Here is a 17,457-nt window from a genome sequence, read left to right on the forward strand (position 1 = left end):
TCTTGCCATTAATTTTGACGAAAATTAAAGTCAACGCCATGTTTTAATTTCTGATTTTTTTGAAATTTTTTTTGAAATTTTTATTTTTAACCCGTGTTACTCCACAGTTGTGTCACATGTCAAAATGATTCAGTTTGATCCCTATATTTTTTTTAGTTTCAATTTAGGTCTAATTTTTGTAAAAATGAAGCAATATTGTTCCTCCTTAAATTGACACTCAATTTAGTTTTTTATAAATCTTATGATGATATTCTTACTAAAATTGACATTTTTATTAAATATTTGAAGAAATATTTTTAAACAAGTTTTTTCTTTAGTTTTATTATTAAACAAAGTTAAAACCCAAACTTAATTTCAACAATTAACAATTTTGTTATCATATATAAAGACATCAAGTGTATCATATTATACAAACTTAGTGAAGATAAAAAATCAAATAACATATTACACATAAGTTTAGGAACCAAATTTTAAGTTTAAAACAAAACCAAAGTTTAATGTTTTGTATAAAATTTAAAATTAATTTAAAATATTTCTATAAATATTTAATAAAAATGAATCTACAACCAGAAGTCAACTTCTAAAAATCAATTTCCATAAGTCATTCAAAATCTGAAGTCGACTTTCGTAAAACAACCATATGGACAGGAAGTGGACTTCCATGCGAAAGAAAAACAAATTGAACATCGAAAATTAACTTCTGTAAATTATTCAAAATCGGAAGTTGACTTTCGTAAATCATTGATCATCGAAAGTCGATTTTCGTAAACAAAGGAAATACACTACAAGTGAACTTCCATACCAAAAAGAAAAATCAAATAAATTTTTTTACCGGAAGTCCATTTCTGTAACTTTACTAAATGACGTGACTTCTCTAAGTTTACTAAATGATAAACTTTCGATGAATTAAATTTGGGACATGATAAGTGAATTAAATTTGGGACATGACAGCTTACCGGAAGTGGGTTTATTCAAAGAAGAAAACCTTAAAATTTTGAAATTTCAAAATTGAATGAGTTGTGAATTATATAATTTGTCGTGATAAAGATATATTATTTTAGAAGTAAATTTTTATATTACATTATATTCAAAGTTTTTTATTTAAAAATTAATATATTAAATAATATATGTGAATGTGGTACATTTCCCGTGTCAACTTAGTTAAGTAAGTGCTGTTAGAAAAGATTTTTTATTAAGTATTCAAAGAAGAAAAGTAGAATAATTTAGTTTGCCTATTAAAATAAATTTGTGCATATGTTAACAAAATTCAATTTAACTCATAATAAATTTTAATTTAATTTATAAAGAAAAACTAAATAATTTTTTTCTTTATAGTTTATTTCTCTATAAATAAAATTCAATTTAACTCATAATAAAGATTAATTTAATTTATTCAACAATAAAATAAATAGAATTCAATTTAACAAAATAAGATTAAAACAATAAAAAATAAAAATATTCATTAAACAATAAAATAAAATATAACATAAATAATAAGCCATAAAAAAATACCAATTAAAAAAAAACAAAAAAAAAAGTTAAACAATAGAAAATAAAAAAATTAAAATGAAATATTCATGCAAAAAATAAATAAACATAAAACATAAATAAAAAAATTATAAAGTATAAATAAATACTAAAACATAAGAAATACCAATTAAAACAAAAAAAATGATAACTTCTACATTTAACGGAGGTGAACTTCTGGAGAGAACTAAATTCTATAGAACGGGAAGTCACTTGCAATTGCTCCTATTCACTTATGGAAGAGAATCAGCATACCACTTCTACAATAGTTAAATAATCGGAAGTCGACGTCCGATTTATTTTATTTTCAAAAATCCATATTCGAAAGTCACTATTCTACCTCAAAATGTAACCGGAAGTCACATACTTCACTGAAATTCAACTTCCGATATGTATCTCTCTTACAGAAGTGGACTTCCGATGTTATTTTTTGGTTTGCCTTATTGCACAACACAATTTCGAATGTCAAAGGCTTTACTGGAAGAGGACTTCCTGTACTTCTTCCTCTCATACGAAGGTCAACTTCCGTTGTTGAGAGTGCTCAAATTCCTGACTTTCAGCTTTTCCTTTCACAATATCAAACCAAGAAATTCGTGCAGTACGGACCATCGGGCAAGTTGTATCAGTAATTTCGGATTTTACTGAATCACTCATGTACAATTTGTTTAGAGTAGCATCTTCGTAAGTCCTTTTAGAAAAGAAAGTGAGTTTGATTTTCCCAACATATATAAAGCAAAATTAATATCCTAAATATCAATTAAAAATTTATATAATAAAAATCTAATTTCAATCTTTGTAAGCTACCAAAAAAAAAAATATGAACAAACTAGTCATTTTTATTTGTTATATTCTTTTTCCATAATATTATCGAGTAACAATTTAACATCGCCATACAATCATTTTTCTCTTTCAATTTACTTTCACCTCTTTATTTTTGTTCTTACCCCTTCCTCAGATTCTTAAAGCATCATCATATGATTTCTCTTCCGTCTTCTCTCTTTTTATCTTTCATCAGTGTATGCACTCTTAAAAACATTATGAAAGGTTGGATAAGGAGGAATTAACATTATATCCACATATTGAAGATAAGATCTACACCTGATCTTTTCACAATGCTGTCACCACTTTTTCTCTGTCTTGTTATTCTCACCGTGCTTTTCTTGTTCTTCATCCATAATCTCAGAACCTTCAAGAACTCACCCACCCCTCCTGGTCCTAAACGCATTCCAATCATAGGAAACTTGCATCAGTTAGATAACTCCATTCTTTATCTGCAGTTATGGCAACTCTCAAAGAAATATGGACCAATTTTCTCCCTTCAATTAGGGTTAAGAGCAGCCATTGTAATTTCCTCACCTAAACTAGCCAAAGAGGTACTCAAAAACCATGACCTGGAGTTCAGTGGAAGACCTAAACTACGTGGCCAGCAGAAACTCTCCTACAATGGGTCAGAGGTTGCATTCTCCTCATACAGTGAAAATTGGAGAGAAATCAGAAAAATTTGTGTTGTTCATCTCTTCAGCTCCAAGCGTGTGTCTACCTTTTCCTACATAAGAAAGTTTGAGGTGAAGCAAATGATCGAAAAAATATGTGGGCATGCATCTTCTTCGGGTGTTACGAATTTGAGTGAACTGTTACTTTCTTTCGCAAGCACTATGGTTTGTAGAATTGGTTTTGGGAGAAGGTACGAGGATGAAGGAAGTGAAAAGAGTAGGTTCCATGTGTTGCTGAATGAGCTTCAGGCTATGATGGGTACCTTCTTTGTTTCTGATTATATTCCATTGATGGGTTGGGTTGATAAACTCAGAGGATTGCATGCTCGTCTTGAACGAAATTTCAGTGAGTTCGATAGGTTCTACCAAGATGTGATTGATGAACACATGGATCCGAATAGAGAATATGCAGAAGAAAAGGATATGGTTGATGTCTTGCTTCAACTCAAGAATGATCGTTCGCTTCCTATTGATATCACTTTTGATCACATCAAAGGGGTCCTCATGGTATGCTATATTAATTCCTATCTTCTTTAATTTATTACCTTTTTTAGCTAATTAATTAATTAATTATTTGCTCAGATAAATGATCAGTTCAAGATTTGAATAAAAACACATAAGGAGAGTAGATCAAAGTTCATGCCAATAAATCAAAACTACACTATTAAGAAAAACTAAAACAGGAAAATGTTCCTGTTTTTTTAAAACATGTTCTCATATGGGTATACACTATTAGATATATAATATACAATTACATTAAAAAATGTTCCTAAAACATGAAAAATGTTACTAATAAAATTTAGTAACATTTACACATATGAATAGAGACATTTATATAAATGTTACTAAAAATTTTAAGTGATAATTTTTTAATAAAAGTGTAATATTTAAAATGTTATTGAAATTTTATAGTTACATTTTTTAAATCTTACCGAAATTTTATAATAACATTTTTTTATAAAAAAGTAACATTATAAAAAAAAAAACTTTTAGTAACTTTTTTCTTAATGAAAAAGACTACATGATAAAAACGTTACTAAGAAAATATAGCAGAATGACTAAGGATTTACTGACCTTACAGAAGAACAGATTCAAAGAAGGAAAAGAAAAAGACAACTCTCAAGAATACATGTAGCACTTGCAATAAATGTACTACAGAATCCAAAAATTAATTAATTCCATGATTAGATGAAATTCTTTTGTTTCATTTAACTGGCATTAACCATTTATACTTTCACCCTTCACCTAATTTTAACAAGTTTAAAGATATAATTTAGTATGATGCAGAAAGGAAAAGGGTAAAATAGAAAATCTATTAAATATTTTATCAAAATAAAAAAGATGTTGCATTAAGTAAACGATTAGTTATTTACATTAAGTAACTAGCTCCAAAACTAATGAAAGAGGAGGAAATATACATTAATTCCAAGGTAGAGACGAAAAGGGACGAATGTGATGGAATGAAACCTAACCTGTTGGAGAAGACCATACGGTCTGAAGAATGCAATCTTTCTAACCTCCCTTGCCGGAATTCTCCGCTGACAACTTCCACACCCTCAGCAAAACTTTATTTTGGGTAAAGTTTTGGGGGAGGATTTTGATTCAGTGACGAACTACATAGGTTTAAAATTTTGGAAAATGATTGGATGACTCCTATTTTTTATCACTCTTTTTACTATCTAACGTGGCAGTACTTTTTTAGGTAAAGTATGGTAAAGGAGATGTAAAACTGTCAGACGCGCGTGGTGGGAAAAATTCACATCCACTTACCTCCATTCTTCCAAACAAAACCAATTTTTCCTTTTCATGTGAAAATTTCTCATTGTTGTTTCTTGAAATTTCCATTTTTGGACTCAAAATTACCCAATCTCTATCCCGTTTGTGGAAGCTCCCAGATTCGATCTCAATCCTTTGCTGCCATTTTGGAACCCTTATCCTATTTCATTGCACCCACGAAGACACCCAGCAAATGTGTATGTTTAGGGAGGTTTTATTTTGTTTTCTCCTTAACTTTTCGTTGACAACCCATGAAGTTCCCTTCTGTTTGAAGTCTACAACCCATAACCTCAAAGTTTCAAAAATAACCCCTTCATATTAGTGTCAAGTTTGCAATCCCTAACCGAAGACTTTAGGTGTTCATATTTTTTTGGGGTTCTCACATGACATTGGGAGATTTTTGGTGACGAAGGGTGTTATTCGTCTTCTTCCTCAATAGAAATTGGGTCTTCTCCTTGCATCTTCTCTCTCAACGTGGTGTTACTTGTTCCTGGTCAGAGATCTGGGGAAAAACTTAGCTGACACATTTTTAAACTTAACTTGCAACTGAAGAACAATTAACTTGTAACCTATGAAGGAGTTTTTGCACAAAATAAAATAGTCAGTTTTACTTATTGCATCAGGAAACACAATTCCTTCCCTAACTAAAGTGGTGGACCTTACCTCTGCACACCATTACCAGAGTTCATCCCACTTGGGTCCACAAGGAATAGGTGCATTTGGGAAAAAACTTGGCTGACACATTCTTAAACTTAACTTGCAACTAAAGAGTAGTTAACTTGTAACCCACGAAGGATTTTTCGTACAAAATAAAATTGTTAGATTTCCATATTACATTAGGAAACATAATTCCCCCCTAACTAAAGTGGTGGACCCCAAGTGTGCACACCACTACTAGAGCCCATCCCACTTGGGTCCATAAGGTTTGGCACATTTGGGGAAAAATTTATGTGGTACAATTTTAAATTTAACTTGCAACTAAAGAGCAATAAACTTGTAACCCACGAAGGAGTTTTTGCACAACATAAATTTTCTAGATTTCCAGACTGCATCAGGAAACACATTCCATTACTAACTATAGTGGTGGATCCCACTTGTGCACACCATTACCAGACCCCAAGGTGTAGGTGCAATTCGGGGAAAAACTTGGCTGTCACATTTTTAAACTTAACTTGTAACTGAAGAGCAATTAACTTGTAACCCACGGAAGAGTGTTTGCACAAAAATAAAAATTGACACACTTGGAAAGTGCAAGAGGAAACTCAATTCCCTCCCTAATAGATATTTGAAATTAACTTCTAACATAATGACAATGAACTACTTAAGAAACAAGGACTTTGTGGAAAAGACAATTTTTGAATTATTTAGTTCGGAGATGTCAAGTTAACATGCAACTAAAGAAAAATTAATTCGTCACCCATACAATACTTTTTGCACACATATATTAGCAGTGTTTGGATACTACATTATTGAATACAACTAAGTTCTTAACATGTTTCACAACACATGCTACTGGGATAGGCTCTGGTAGTGGTGTTCCTAGGTGGAGTCCACCACTTTAGTTAAGGAGGGAATTGTGTTTTTTGATGCAATATGGAAATCTAACAATTTTATTTTGTGCAAAAATTCCTTCGTGGGTTCACCAGTGCAGTGAGGGCTTTCGGCCGCAGTTATTTTCGTGATTCTGCTTGCATATTGGGGCGAGGCCAAAAGGCATCCCCTTTTGGCCTCGGTTATCACCCGAGGCCATAAAGTCTCTTTTCTGCCTCGGGTCTGGGAGAACCGAAGCCATAGGTGTTCAATATTTTTTTTAAAAAAATTCGCAAGACCTTTGGCCTCAGTTATGGTAAGAATCAAGACCTATTTTGCTGTTTTTTTTTAAATAAATGTTTTGTTTTATTGTGATTCCCACATTTAAATCTGCATATTTTTCACAGAACAGCACAAACCAGAACAAAATATAAGCTTATTCACCAAAGTTCTAATATTTGGAATCATCTTCAGAATTTAAAATATCTATACTTATTAGATTAATCATTGAACAATTCATAAACAGGATGAAAATTTCCAGTACACTATTTTTATATACCATTTACGCACATAGAATATATGCACACCTTTTTTTTATTTTTCAAGAAGTAGCAGTCCAAATATTCTTTCCTAATAGAAGGAAGAGTACCTTAACCAATAAATAATTAGTACACAACATAAATTAAAGGTTATTCTAAGTTAAATGAAAATTCACTACAACATTATTGAACTATTTTTAATATCTGTTAGTGACCATGAGAAGGGGGGCAGGGGAATTGAATGCAATTATTGTACCATTGTTTGGATACTTTATATTAGAACATAGAAAAATTTAATTATTTGTGAAGTGAATGGTACAATAACGAACTCAATGTATGATGAAATTAGTAATCATTCCATCCTCTGTCTCCAAAATTGGGAGATTGGAAGGAATGAAATATGAACTTCATAAGGTTCCGATCAAATCGATTCCATTATATACTAAGCAATCTAAACAGTGGAAACTAATATCGTTCTATTCTACACTATTTTCCTTTGTTTTGTCAATCCAAACACAGCCTAGATAGCCACTTTATACTGTACACATAACAGTTTAACAAAGAGACTGAAGTCCATACCTGGCTAATAACAGTCGAATCTAGCTTTTCTTTTGGCCCGTTGATGCATATATCAAGAAGATCAAACCTGAATGCAAAAAGCACACCAAATGAATCACACACAAAAAAATACAAAAATAAATTTAAGAGTTAAACTTGTGAGTACCCCAATATGTCATTGGCCTTACTGAACAAAAGGGCAGCAACAAGCACATTCTGGGCTTCCTTCCCCATTCCAACAGCTTGAGCACCCTGAAATTATAGAAACATTACATCCAAACCGTCGTGTATACGTTTTCAGAGCATAATTGGGAATCGGAAATGACGCAGTTTTGAGAAAGTGTACCTGACCGGGAAAGAGGAATGAAGTGGAGGGTTTGTAATCGGCGAACAAAGTTTGGTGAACGGAAGGCTGAGATCCGGTGGAAACACTAAAATGGAGGTGCAGCACTAGCGAAGGCGACGCCGTGACGGTGGTCGGAGGATCGTGGTGGTAGTGACGGAGGAAGGTGATGGCAGCGACGGTGGCAGGGAGAGACGAAAGAGTGATGCGACGGTGACGGGAGGTGCAACACAAAGAGGGTTCACATTCTCCTTCGCCTTCGCGTGGTTGCAATGGTCGGAGGTGGTCGGAGGTGGTCGGAGACTCTAGTGGCAGCAGCGGGGAGAGAGAGAGAGGAAAAAGTAGCAGAGGCGCAGGGAAGAAGAAGGGGGTTCGCAAAATTGAAACCCTAAATAAACCCTATTGCTTCAGTTCCTTTAACAACTGAAGCCATATACCCCTTTTTGGCACCGGGTCTTGTTGGACTGAGGCCAAACACCTAACTGCTAGTTCACTTTTACAAAAATGCAGTCAATTTTGGCTTCGGGTCTTGTTGGACTGAGGCATATAGTTCTCTTTGGCACCGATTTTGGGCGAATCGAGGCATAAAACTTGGCTGGAATTGCAGAAATGCCACCGCGCCATTATATGCTTCGGTTCCTGGCCAACCGAGGTATATAAGGCGAGGTAAAAAGGAAATTTTGCACTAGTGGTTACAAGTTAATTGTTCTTCAGCTACAAGTTAAGTTTAAAAATGTATCAGCCAAATTTTTCCCCAAATGCACCTATACCTTGTGGACCTAAGTGGGATGAGCTCTAGTAGTGGTGTGCACAGGTGGGGTCCACCACTTTAGTTAGGGAGGGAATTGTGTTTTCTGATGCAATATGGAAATCTGACAATTTTATTTTGTACAAAAATTCCTTCGTGGGTTACAAGTTAATTGTTCTTCAACTGCAAGTTAAGTTTAAAAATGTATCAGCCAAATTTTTCCCCAAATGCACATACCTTGTGGACCCAAGTGGGATGATCTCTAGTAGTGGTGTGAACAGGTGGGGTCCACCACTTTAGTTAGGGAGGGAATTGTGTTTCCTGATGTAATATGGAAATCTCACAATTTTATTTTGTGCAAAAATTACTTTGTGGGTTACAAGTTAATTGTTCTTCAGTTGCAAGTTAAGTTCAAAAGTGTATTAGCCAAGTTTTTTCCTAAATGCACCTATACCTTGTGAACCCAAGGGGGATAGGCTCTGGTAGTGGTGTGCACAGGTGGAGTCCACCACTATAGTTAGGGAGGGAATTGTTTTTCCTGATACAATATGGAAATCTGACAATTTTATTTTGTACAAAAACTCTTTCATGAATTATAAGTTGATTGTTCTTCAGCTGCAAGTTAAGTTCAAAAATATGATAGCCAAGTTTTTCCCCAAATCTCTGGTCAGGAACCATGAAAAACATGAACAGCTAAAGCCTTCGGTTAGGGATTACAAACTTGACACCAATATGAAGGAGTTGTTTTCAAAATTTTAAGGTTATGGGTTGCAGAGTTCATACGAGAGGGGAACTTCGTGGGTTGTTGATGAAAAGTTAGGAAGAATGCAAAATAAAACCTCCCCAAATGCACACATCTGATGGGTGCCTTCTTGGGTGCAATGGAATGAGATTAGGGTTCGAAAATGGCAACAAAGGATTGGGTTCGAAAATGAGAACCTCCACAAACAGGGTAGAGATCGGGTAATTTTGAGTCCAAGAATGGAAGCTTCAAGTTCACATGAGAACGGAACAACACTTCTGTTTAGAAGAATGAAATAAGTGAATGTGAATTTGAATGGAACAACACTTCTGTTTAGAAGAATGAGATAAGTGAATGTGAATTTTCTCCACGCGCGTGTGATAGTTTTACATTCTCTCTACAAGACTGGACTACTAGAAGGTACATTGAGAAACAAATTTAAAATAAAAAACGTAATACCACGTTAAGTAATAAGAAAAGTGATAAAAAAATTGTAGTCTTCCAATCGTTTTCCTAAAATTTTTAATTCGGATCAAGTTTTGAGAGTAGGTTTTCATTTGAGAGAAAAATTTTAATGGGTGAGAAATTTTGGAAGGGAGAAAAAAGTATCTTCGTAAATTACATCTATTTACCTCCTATAAATATTGAAAGTGTTATAAATTAATAGAATTGGTAACATTTTAAATTGTGTAGCCACTGTTACAAAATACAATAAATGTAGTAGTATTTAATAACATTTATTAAAAAGATAATATAATAAATTAGTTTTATTAATAGTAATATTTATTTGAAAATATTATCATGTAATTATTAATATAAATTAATAATTTATAATAACTTTTATTTAAAATATAACTTAATATAATTTAGAATGAAATGTATTTAAAAAAATTATTATAATTTATAAAAGTATCTATAGTAACATTTTTAATAATCATGTTAAAGAAAATGTTACTAAAAGCAGTAAAAAGTGTAATGATCTACGGTAACATATTTTAAAATGTCACAATATTAATGTTAATATTCTTCATAATTACATTTTTAAGAAATGTAACTATAGCATTACTATAATAACATTTTTAATAGATGTAGTTAAGGAAATGTTGTTGTAGCTGCTTCATGTTGCAGTGATATAATAGCTAATATTTTTTCAAACAAAGCAAATTCAACATTAATTAAGATGATGAAAGCCTCCAAGAACAGTACATTAATTGAGTATCTCGGCCCCTACAAGGTGTATATGTATCATGTGTAACTTCACATTTAGTGGATATTGATTCATCTTAATTATTCTGGAGTAGGAGAAGTCCAAATAGGAATATAAATTTATTTTAATTGCAAAAACTTCCAAAAATAACACTACGTTGACTTTTTAAAAATCAAACGTGTGACCTAATCGAGAGAAGATTATTATCAAAACTTAAGGAAGTTTTGCATTTTGAAAATCATCCATTCACTAAAACAAACATACATAAATTTAGTTCCCACGTGTAAATTATATTATTGTTAAGATGGTTTTAATTTAACGTACGTTAACCTTATTTATTTTTTATTTTTTTTATTTATTTAACATTTATTAAATAATCACTAAAAAAATAAAATAAATATTAAAAATAAATAAGATTAATATTGACTTAACATATACTAACCTTATTTATTTTTAATATTTATATTTATTTAAGTTAATTTGTTAAGTCGAAACTAAGTTATATATTTTAAATTTATATGCATTATTCACATTAAATATGTATTATAGATTATTTTTAATCTAAAAACTTCAAAGATGATAAATCTTTTAACTCATAATATTATTTGAACATGGAGGTACTATATAATTTCCTTTAAAGTTATTGTTATTGGTATTAGCCAAGCCGACACAAATTATATAAATATTAAAAATAATAAAAACAATAAAAATATCCAATTTGACACTTAATTGTTTTAATTAAAAATGTAATTTGCAAATTGGTGAAGAATTAGTTTCAGCTTTGCCAATGCTACTTAGGGTCGACTTTAAAAATTGATACTAACTAATTAACATCATAATTTTAGTGTTGCATACACGTATAATATAAAGTTGACACAAACATATATTTAGTGTTGATTGTCAACAAAATCGATATTAAATACTCATTTTCTCGTAATGATAAAGTGCAGATTATTGAAGATATAAGAGTCATGTTAGGTTGACGTTCTTGCTTTTTTATACTTTTATTTAACAATTTTAAAAATTATTATTTTATTTTAAAATTGTTTATATTTATTTTTATTAGTTAAATCTAATATTTTATTATTTAAAAGGGTTGTAGAGTGGAAATACGAGAAAATGATGAATGTGAGTATATAATTTTTTAAAGAGGAGATTCTTAAATAATAGTATTTAGAGTTGTTAAATAGACACTACATAATTTTTTCGTCGGCCAATAACCTACACAAAGTGTGAAAAGCCCACGATAAAATAATGATGGTGTCGGTCTAGCGACAACAATGTGATTAACGTCCATTTCTTGAATGCAAAACTCGTTTGCGTCGGCTAAATGGGGATGCATGGTTGTAGCCTTTTTATCGTCGACTAAACTGACGAAAATGAATACGAAATATAATAATAATATCGCATGTGTGGGTCAAGCCCACAAACAACTGAAATGGTGAAGAAATTTAAATAGTTTTGTCGGTCAAGGCGACGTAAGATTCAACGCATTTGTGTGGGCTATGCGTGGGCTAAGCCAACAAACAGTTGATGTAATTCCCTATGCGTAGGCCAAGCCCATGCATGACTGGAACGAAGATCTATCAATGGTTCTTTTTATGGGCCTAACCGACGCAAACAATTAGAATTTTAATAGTTAGCATCGGTCAAGCATCGGCTAAGCCTACACAAATGGCTGCATAATTTGAAATGAACAATTTGTTTCCAAGTACATCTTAGAAGCTACATATGATACTTGAACCTGCATCCAATACCCATCTAGATAGATTTCAAGCAATCTAATCAATTCTACAATTCAGCATATGATTTCTTTCATTTACAACTAAAATTCCAAATATAAAATTTCATTATGACTTTAATTAGATCAAATTAAAGTCACACAAAAATCCTAGAGTCTAAGATCAAATTACACTAGCATTTCACTCTTAGTTTTCCTAGTTAGCCTATACTACTTAGCGTATACTAGTTATTGGCAGTAGAACCTAGTACCAGCCACCTCTAAGCCACAATCTATAATGGAAGAGAGAATGATACAACTAAAACTTGAAAAATGAAAAAAATAAAATGTAAGAGATTAATCTCTAAAGTAACTTTGTGAGTATCCTATAATATAATTAAGAAAGTAACTTTTTAGAAAATGTATACACAATTTGAAAAAAAAAATGTACCATCCTCAAGGAACAAGCTGATCATCCAAGTCTTCATCATAATGTGGCTCGCGGAGAAAGGGGGAAGGAAATGTGGCTCGTTGAAAGCTCACTTTTGCTATTGAAGTTCGTTGTAGAGAAAGGGGGAACGAATTTCTTGCTCACTTACTCACTTACTCGTCGGCATTGAAGCTTCTCTCGCACTCGTGGCAGATTGGTTGAACGAACTCGCACTTCACAGAAACCCCTGATTTCGCTTAACCAATTCCAAACCCTGAACTCACACTTTCTGTAGAAATGAGACGCAAAACATTCAAAAATCGGATGCAATGAATATGGCACTTGTTGTGTCGCAGAAAAAGGGAGCAAAAGGCTATGAACAAAATGGAGCCAAAATGAAATTGGGAAACGGGGAAACGTGATTGCGAAACATAACCTAATTAAATATTTTTTTTTTCTTTTAATTAAGTGATATATGCGTGGGCCAGTCGACGCCAATAATTGAATGACTATGCATCCGACACTTGAATTTTTCAATTATATGTCGGACAAGCTGACGATAAAATCAATTTATAGTTATTTTTTTTTATAAATACACTTAAATATGTGTAGAGTGGGCTGTGCGTAGGTTTAGCCCACACCCTTTTGCGTCCCTATTATGACCAACACCATTTTTGGAAGCTGAACAGTAACATTCTTGTAGTGAGAAACATAAAAATGAAAGAATGTATCAAGCTAACATGTTCATTATATCTTTCTTAGCTTTACCATAAAGGTTACTTATACAAGTAATGTTGCAATTATTTGTTACCTCACAATTGACTTTTACAATTTGAAGATTTAACTTGAGAGGAAAATGCACACATAAAGTTTTGTAATTATGAAACCATGATTTTACTTTATGTATATATTTTTTTTATTAATAAGCTAAATTATGTAAATAAAGCACTTACAATATGTTACTTCCTATATAAAACTCAAACAAAATTATACAAAACATGCATACATTTTATATAACCAGGATATAACATGAGTCACCACTCAAATTCTCTATCAAACATGATCTTAAGGCCTTAAAATTGATAAGCTCACTTAATTCTCTCATATATCCTCTCACACACTAAGGTTAGAATGTATATGGAAGTATTGTTACTTCACCCCCAATAAATTTTGTTATATAGTTTTGAGACACTTTGGTATTAAAACATAAAACAACTTTCAAAATATCAAATTAATCCAACGTAAAAGCCTAAACTTTCTCAAAGCCGGGAATAGTTGTGCCAATATAGTCCAACTTACCCATTTCACCCTATAACACAACTCCTATCTTGATTCTTGACACCATCGAAAAGCTTTAGACAAACTCTTTTAGATGGAGAAACAATAGGGTGTTTAAATTCAGAATGTGTAGCTCTCCATATCCTTCTATACGAAACAAGACTGGTGGCAAAGCTAAATGACCGACGACGACAAAATGAGTGACAAAACTACAATAGGGTGATGATAACAACATCAGGAGGTGACAATGGTTAGAGAAAAAAACAAAAGGGTTTAAGAGGAAAAAATGAGCGCAACACAAGGAAGTGAAAGGTTTGACCATTTTTCTAAAGAGGAAAAGCATTTAACGATGGTTCTTGCATGTAACCATCTTTAAAATTCTGATGCTCACACTTTTGCAGATGGTTCAATTTGAACCATAATCAATCTCCCTTCTAACTTTTAACGATAGTTTCTCCTTGTAACTGTTGCTAAAACTCTGAAATTTGACTTTTTTGTGATAGTTTTGAGGTAACTATCATTAATAACGTCTCATTAATTATAAAATAACCACCGTATTTTTTTATAGTTGTGATTTTATAAATAATGTTAATTGATGACTTTAAATCATTTTTCACACCAGTATTCCTTTAAACAAAACTTGCAACTATATTCTCTAACTTATAAGAGAAACCATTCAAACCACATTAGTTAAAATGAAAATCAATTTGTAATTATTTACTATTCTATGAATTCATTTTAATACACATTTAGGGATAAAGAGTGATCTACCAAGGTGTAATGCTCACAACACCTGACTCAATCTCTATATAACATTTTTAGTGTTAGCAACCCCTACCAGGTTAACCTTTAATCATATCTAATATGTTATTAAGTTCTTGATAACCTCATTATCAGAACATGAACATTATGATCCCCAAACCAAGTATTATTCTTAGGCATGTACCTTGCATGAGCACGCTAGTAATTGCATAGTGAAATTGAACTTTCCTATATATAGTCTTTAACCCCATTTGTTCTCCTTATTCCTAATTCATACTTATTGTTTTGAGTCTTTTGTTGTCCACCTTGCTCCATAAAACTATTGACCTTATTGTCCAAATAATACTTAGCTACAACTAAAGGAAATTAAGTACAATATGCTAAAGTAGGTTTGCATTTGCTCTTAATAATACTCAAAGTGAATGAATAAACAAAGCTATATAGAAAAGTTGAAATCAATAATAATCAAGATAGATGAATCCACAAATGCAAAAACCAAATAATTTGAAAATCATAGTTCTCTAAAAGTTAAATTCAAGTTAGACAATTAATTGGTTTAATCAAATGCCCTAAATTGATTTATACGAATTAAACCTTAATAACATTCAATTAGATTCATATCCAGTTATCAAGTTAAGATTCAATCGAAATTTTCATTCACTCCAACAAATTGAAACTTGAAGTTTCGTTTGCCTTAGGCTTAGCAAATGGGACTAGTACAACTTTTATATATATATATATATATATATATATATATATATATGAGGGCCCCTAGTTATAAGATGTAATATTTTAGGTTTTTTTTGTATTTCAAGGTTGGTTTGAAGTTGAATTTGTAAAAATGGTTCGTTTGACTCTCTTTTTTTGTAAAATAGGGTGAAGTCATAAGGATTGCAGACGACATCAAAGCTGAAGTCATCATGATACATGCCAGGTTTTTTTTTATTAAAAAAAAAAACAAAGTCGTCATGAGTCATAACGATTTCAGTGTATTAGAAAAGTGAAGTCGTTAGGACTTATTATGACTTCAATTTTTTATACACTAAAACCTTCATGACTCATGATGACTTTTTTTTTTCAAAAAAAAAAAAAGAAAATTGACCTATATCATGACGATTTCACCTGTAAAGTCGTTCTGACTCTTTGATGACTTCACACTATTTTACAAAAAAAAAAACTAACCCAGATTTACAATTTCCACTTTAAACCAACCCCAAATACAAAAAATCCTATATTTTAAGAGTTTATTTAAGATGTTGTACTCTGTTGGGGTGTGGATTTTGGTATGTACCTAATGCTGACATTTAGCAGTAAACTCTTTTGAGCAACTACTACTTAGAAGTAAAATTGCTTGTAGTTAAGCATCTGTAATTGTGCCTTTGTGGGTTTAGTATTTGCTAAAGCAAACAATATACCAATATTTGATATTGATACTTAATAGTAAACTACTTTGGTTTGGTGTGTAGATGCTACCTAGCAGTACAAAGTGTGTAATCATTGCTCAAGGGTAAAGATTGTAGGATATGATAGAGACATTGGTTAAGAATGATTTGTAATATGTCTTTTAAGGTACAACTTGTATCCTTTTAATCAAACATCTTTTCTTTGCTTAGTGAAATACCTTTTCATTGCTGATAAAAAACTGAGAACCAAACCATTAGAAATTTGTGATTTTTACAACAGATGTAGAATTATATCTTGAAAAAAGATTTTTCACCTTCTTCCACTAGTATTTAACTACTGATTTTCCTTTCAGAACATACTTGCAGCAGGAACAGATACCACTGCAGCCACATTAGTTTGGATTATGACTGCCCTTGTAAAAAACCCAAGAGTAATGAAGAAAGTTCAAGAGGAAATCAGAAACGTGGGAGGTAAAAAAGATTTCTTGGATGAAGATGACACTAAAAAACTTTCCTACTTGAAGGCTACGATAAAAGAGACACTGAGATTGCACCCACCAGGCCCATTACTTATACCAAGAGAATCAACAAAAGACTGTGTTATCAATGGCTACCCAATTCCAGCTAAAACAATTGTGTTTGTGAATGTTTGGGCTATTCAAAGAGATCCTGAAGCTTGGAAAAACCCTCAGCAGTTTTGTCCTGAAAGATTCTTAGACAGTGATATAGATTTTTATGGACAAGATTTTGAACTGATTCCTTTTGGATCAGGTCGTAGAATTTGCCCTGGTATAGCTATGTCTATTGTGACATTAGAACTTGTGATTGCTAATCTTCTTCATTCCTTTGATTGGGAATTGCCTCTAGGGATGGTAAGGGAAGACATTGATCTTGAAGTCTTTCCAGGACTTACCCAACACAAGAAGAATCATCTTTGTCTTTGTGCCAAGACTAGGATCATTACATAACTTTGTTGCAAGAACGTGTCACAAACATAATTAGAATTGTATCATCTTTTACTTTGGTTTAAGTTATTGTAAGAACCTTGATGTGGTTTTAATGTGTAAACTGTAGTTTTTGATGAATACCTCTATAAACAGATATTGTATAATTCTTGATGATCTTCGTATCCTTATGAAAGATATATTAAGATATACTCATATACTTTAATAAGTTACTAGAATCATTGAGATTCCACATAAATATTACATACCACATTATTATATAGTGAAGGTAAGTTTTGTAAAAATAAATTAAATGAAAATTTATCTTTTAATATATATATATATATATATATATATATATATTAATAGAACATTTATTGGACCTATTGTGTGAGTTTTTATAAATCCTATCAAACTACTCACAAATATTTAATAATATTTATGGTTCTTATAAAAC

The 17,457-nt window shown here is 31.7% G+C and overlaps 1 protein-coding gene across 1 annotated transcript; it reads left to right on the forward strand.

Annotated features, from left to right (window-relative positions):
* Positions 1 to 2,598: 2,598 nt before the first annotated feature.
* LOC114166137 (cytochrome P450 83B1-like) lies at positions 2,599 to 17,151 on the forward strand. The gene is made up of 2 exons (XM_028050807.1): positions 2,599 to 3,527; positions 16,410 to 17,151. The coding sequence occupies exons 1-2, from the start codon at positions 2,640 to 2,642 to the stop codon at positions 17,022 to 17,024; spliced, it is 1,503 nt and encodes a 500-aa protein (XP_027906608.1). The 5' UTR covers positions 2,599 to 2,639; the 3' UTR covers positions 17,025 to 17,151.
* Positions 17,152 to 17,457: the final 306 nt, after the last annotated feature.

Source organism: Vigna unguiculata, chromosome 10, assembly GCF_004118075.2.
Source record: "Vigna unguiculata cultivar IT97K-499-35 chromosome 10, ASM411807v1, whole genome shotgun sequence".
Taxonomy (NCBI): domain Eukaryota; kingdom Viridiplantae; phylum Streptophyta; class Magnoliopsida; order Fabales; family Fabaceae; genus Vigna; species Vigna unguiculata.

Excerpts from the sequence above, each read along its gene's own strand:
- LOC114166137 (XM_028050807.1), top strand. The coding sequence starts at position 2,640 with ATGCTGTCACCACTTTTTCTCTGTCTTGTTATTCTCACCGTGCTTTTC. Across the intron at positions 3,528-16,409 it reads ACATCAAAGGGGTCCTCATG|AACATACTTGCAGCAGGAAC; the intron begins GTATGCTATATT and ends TTTTCCTTTCAG.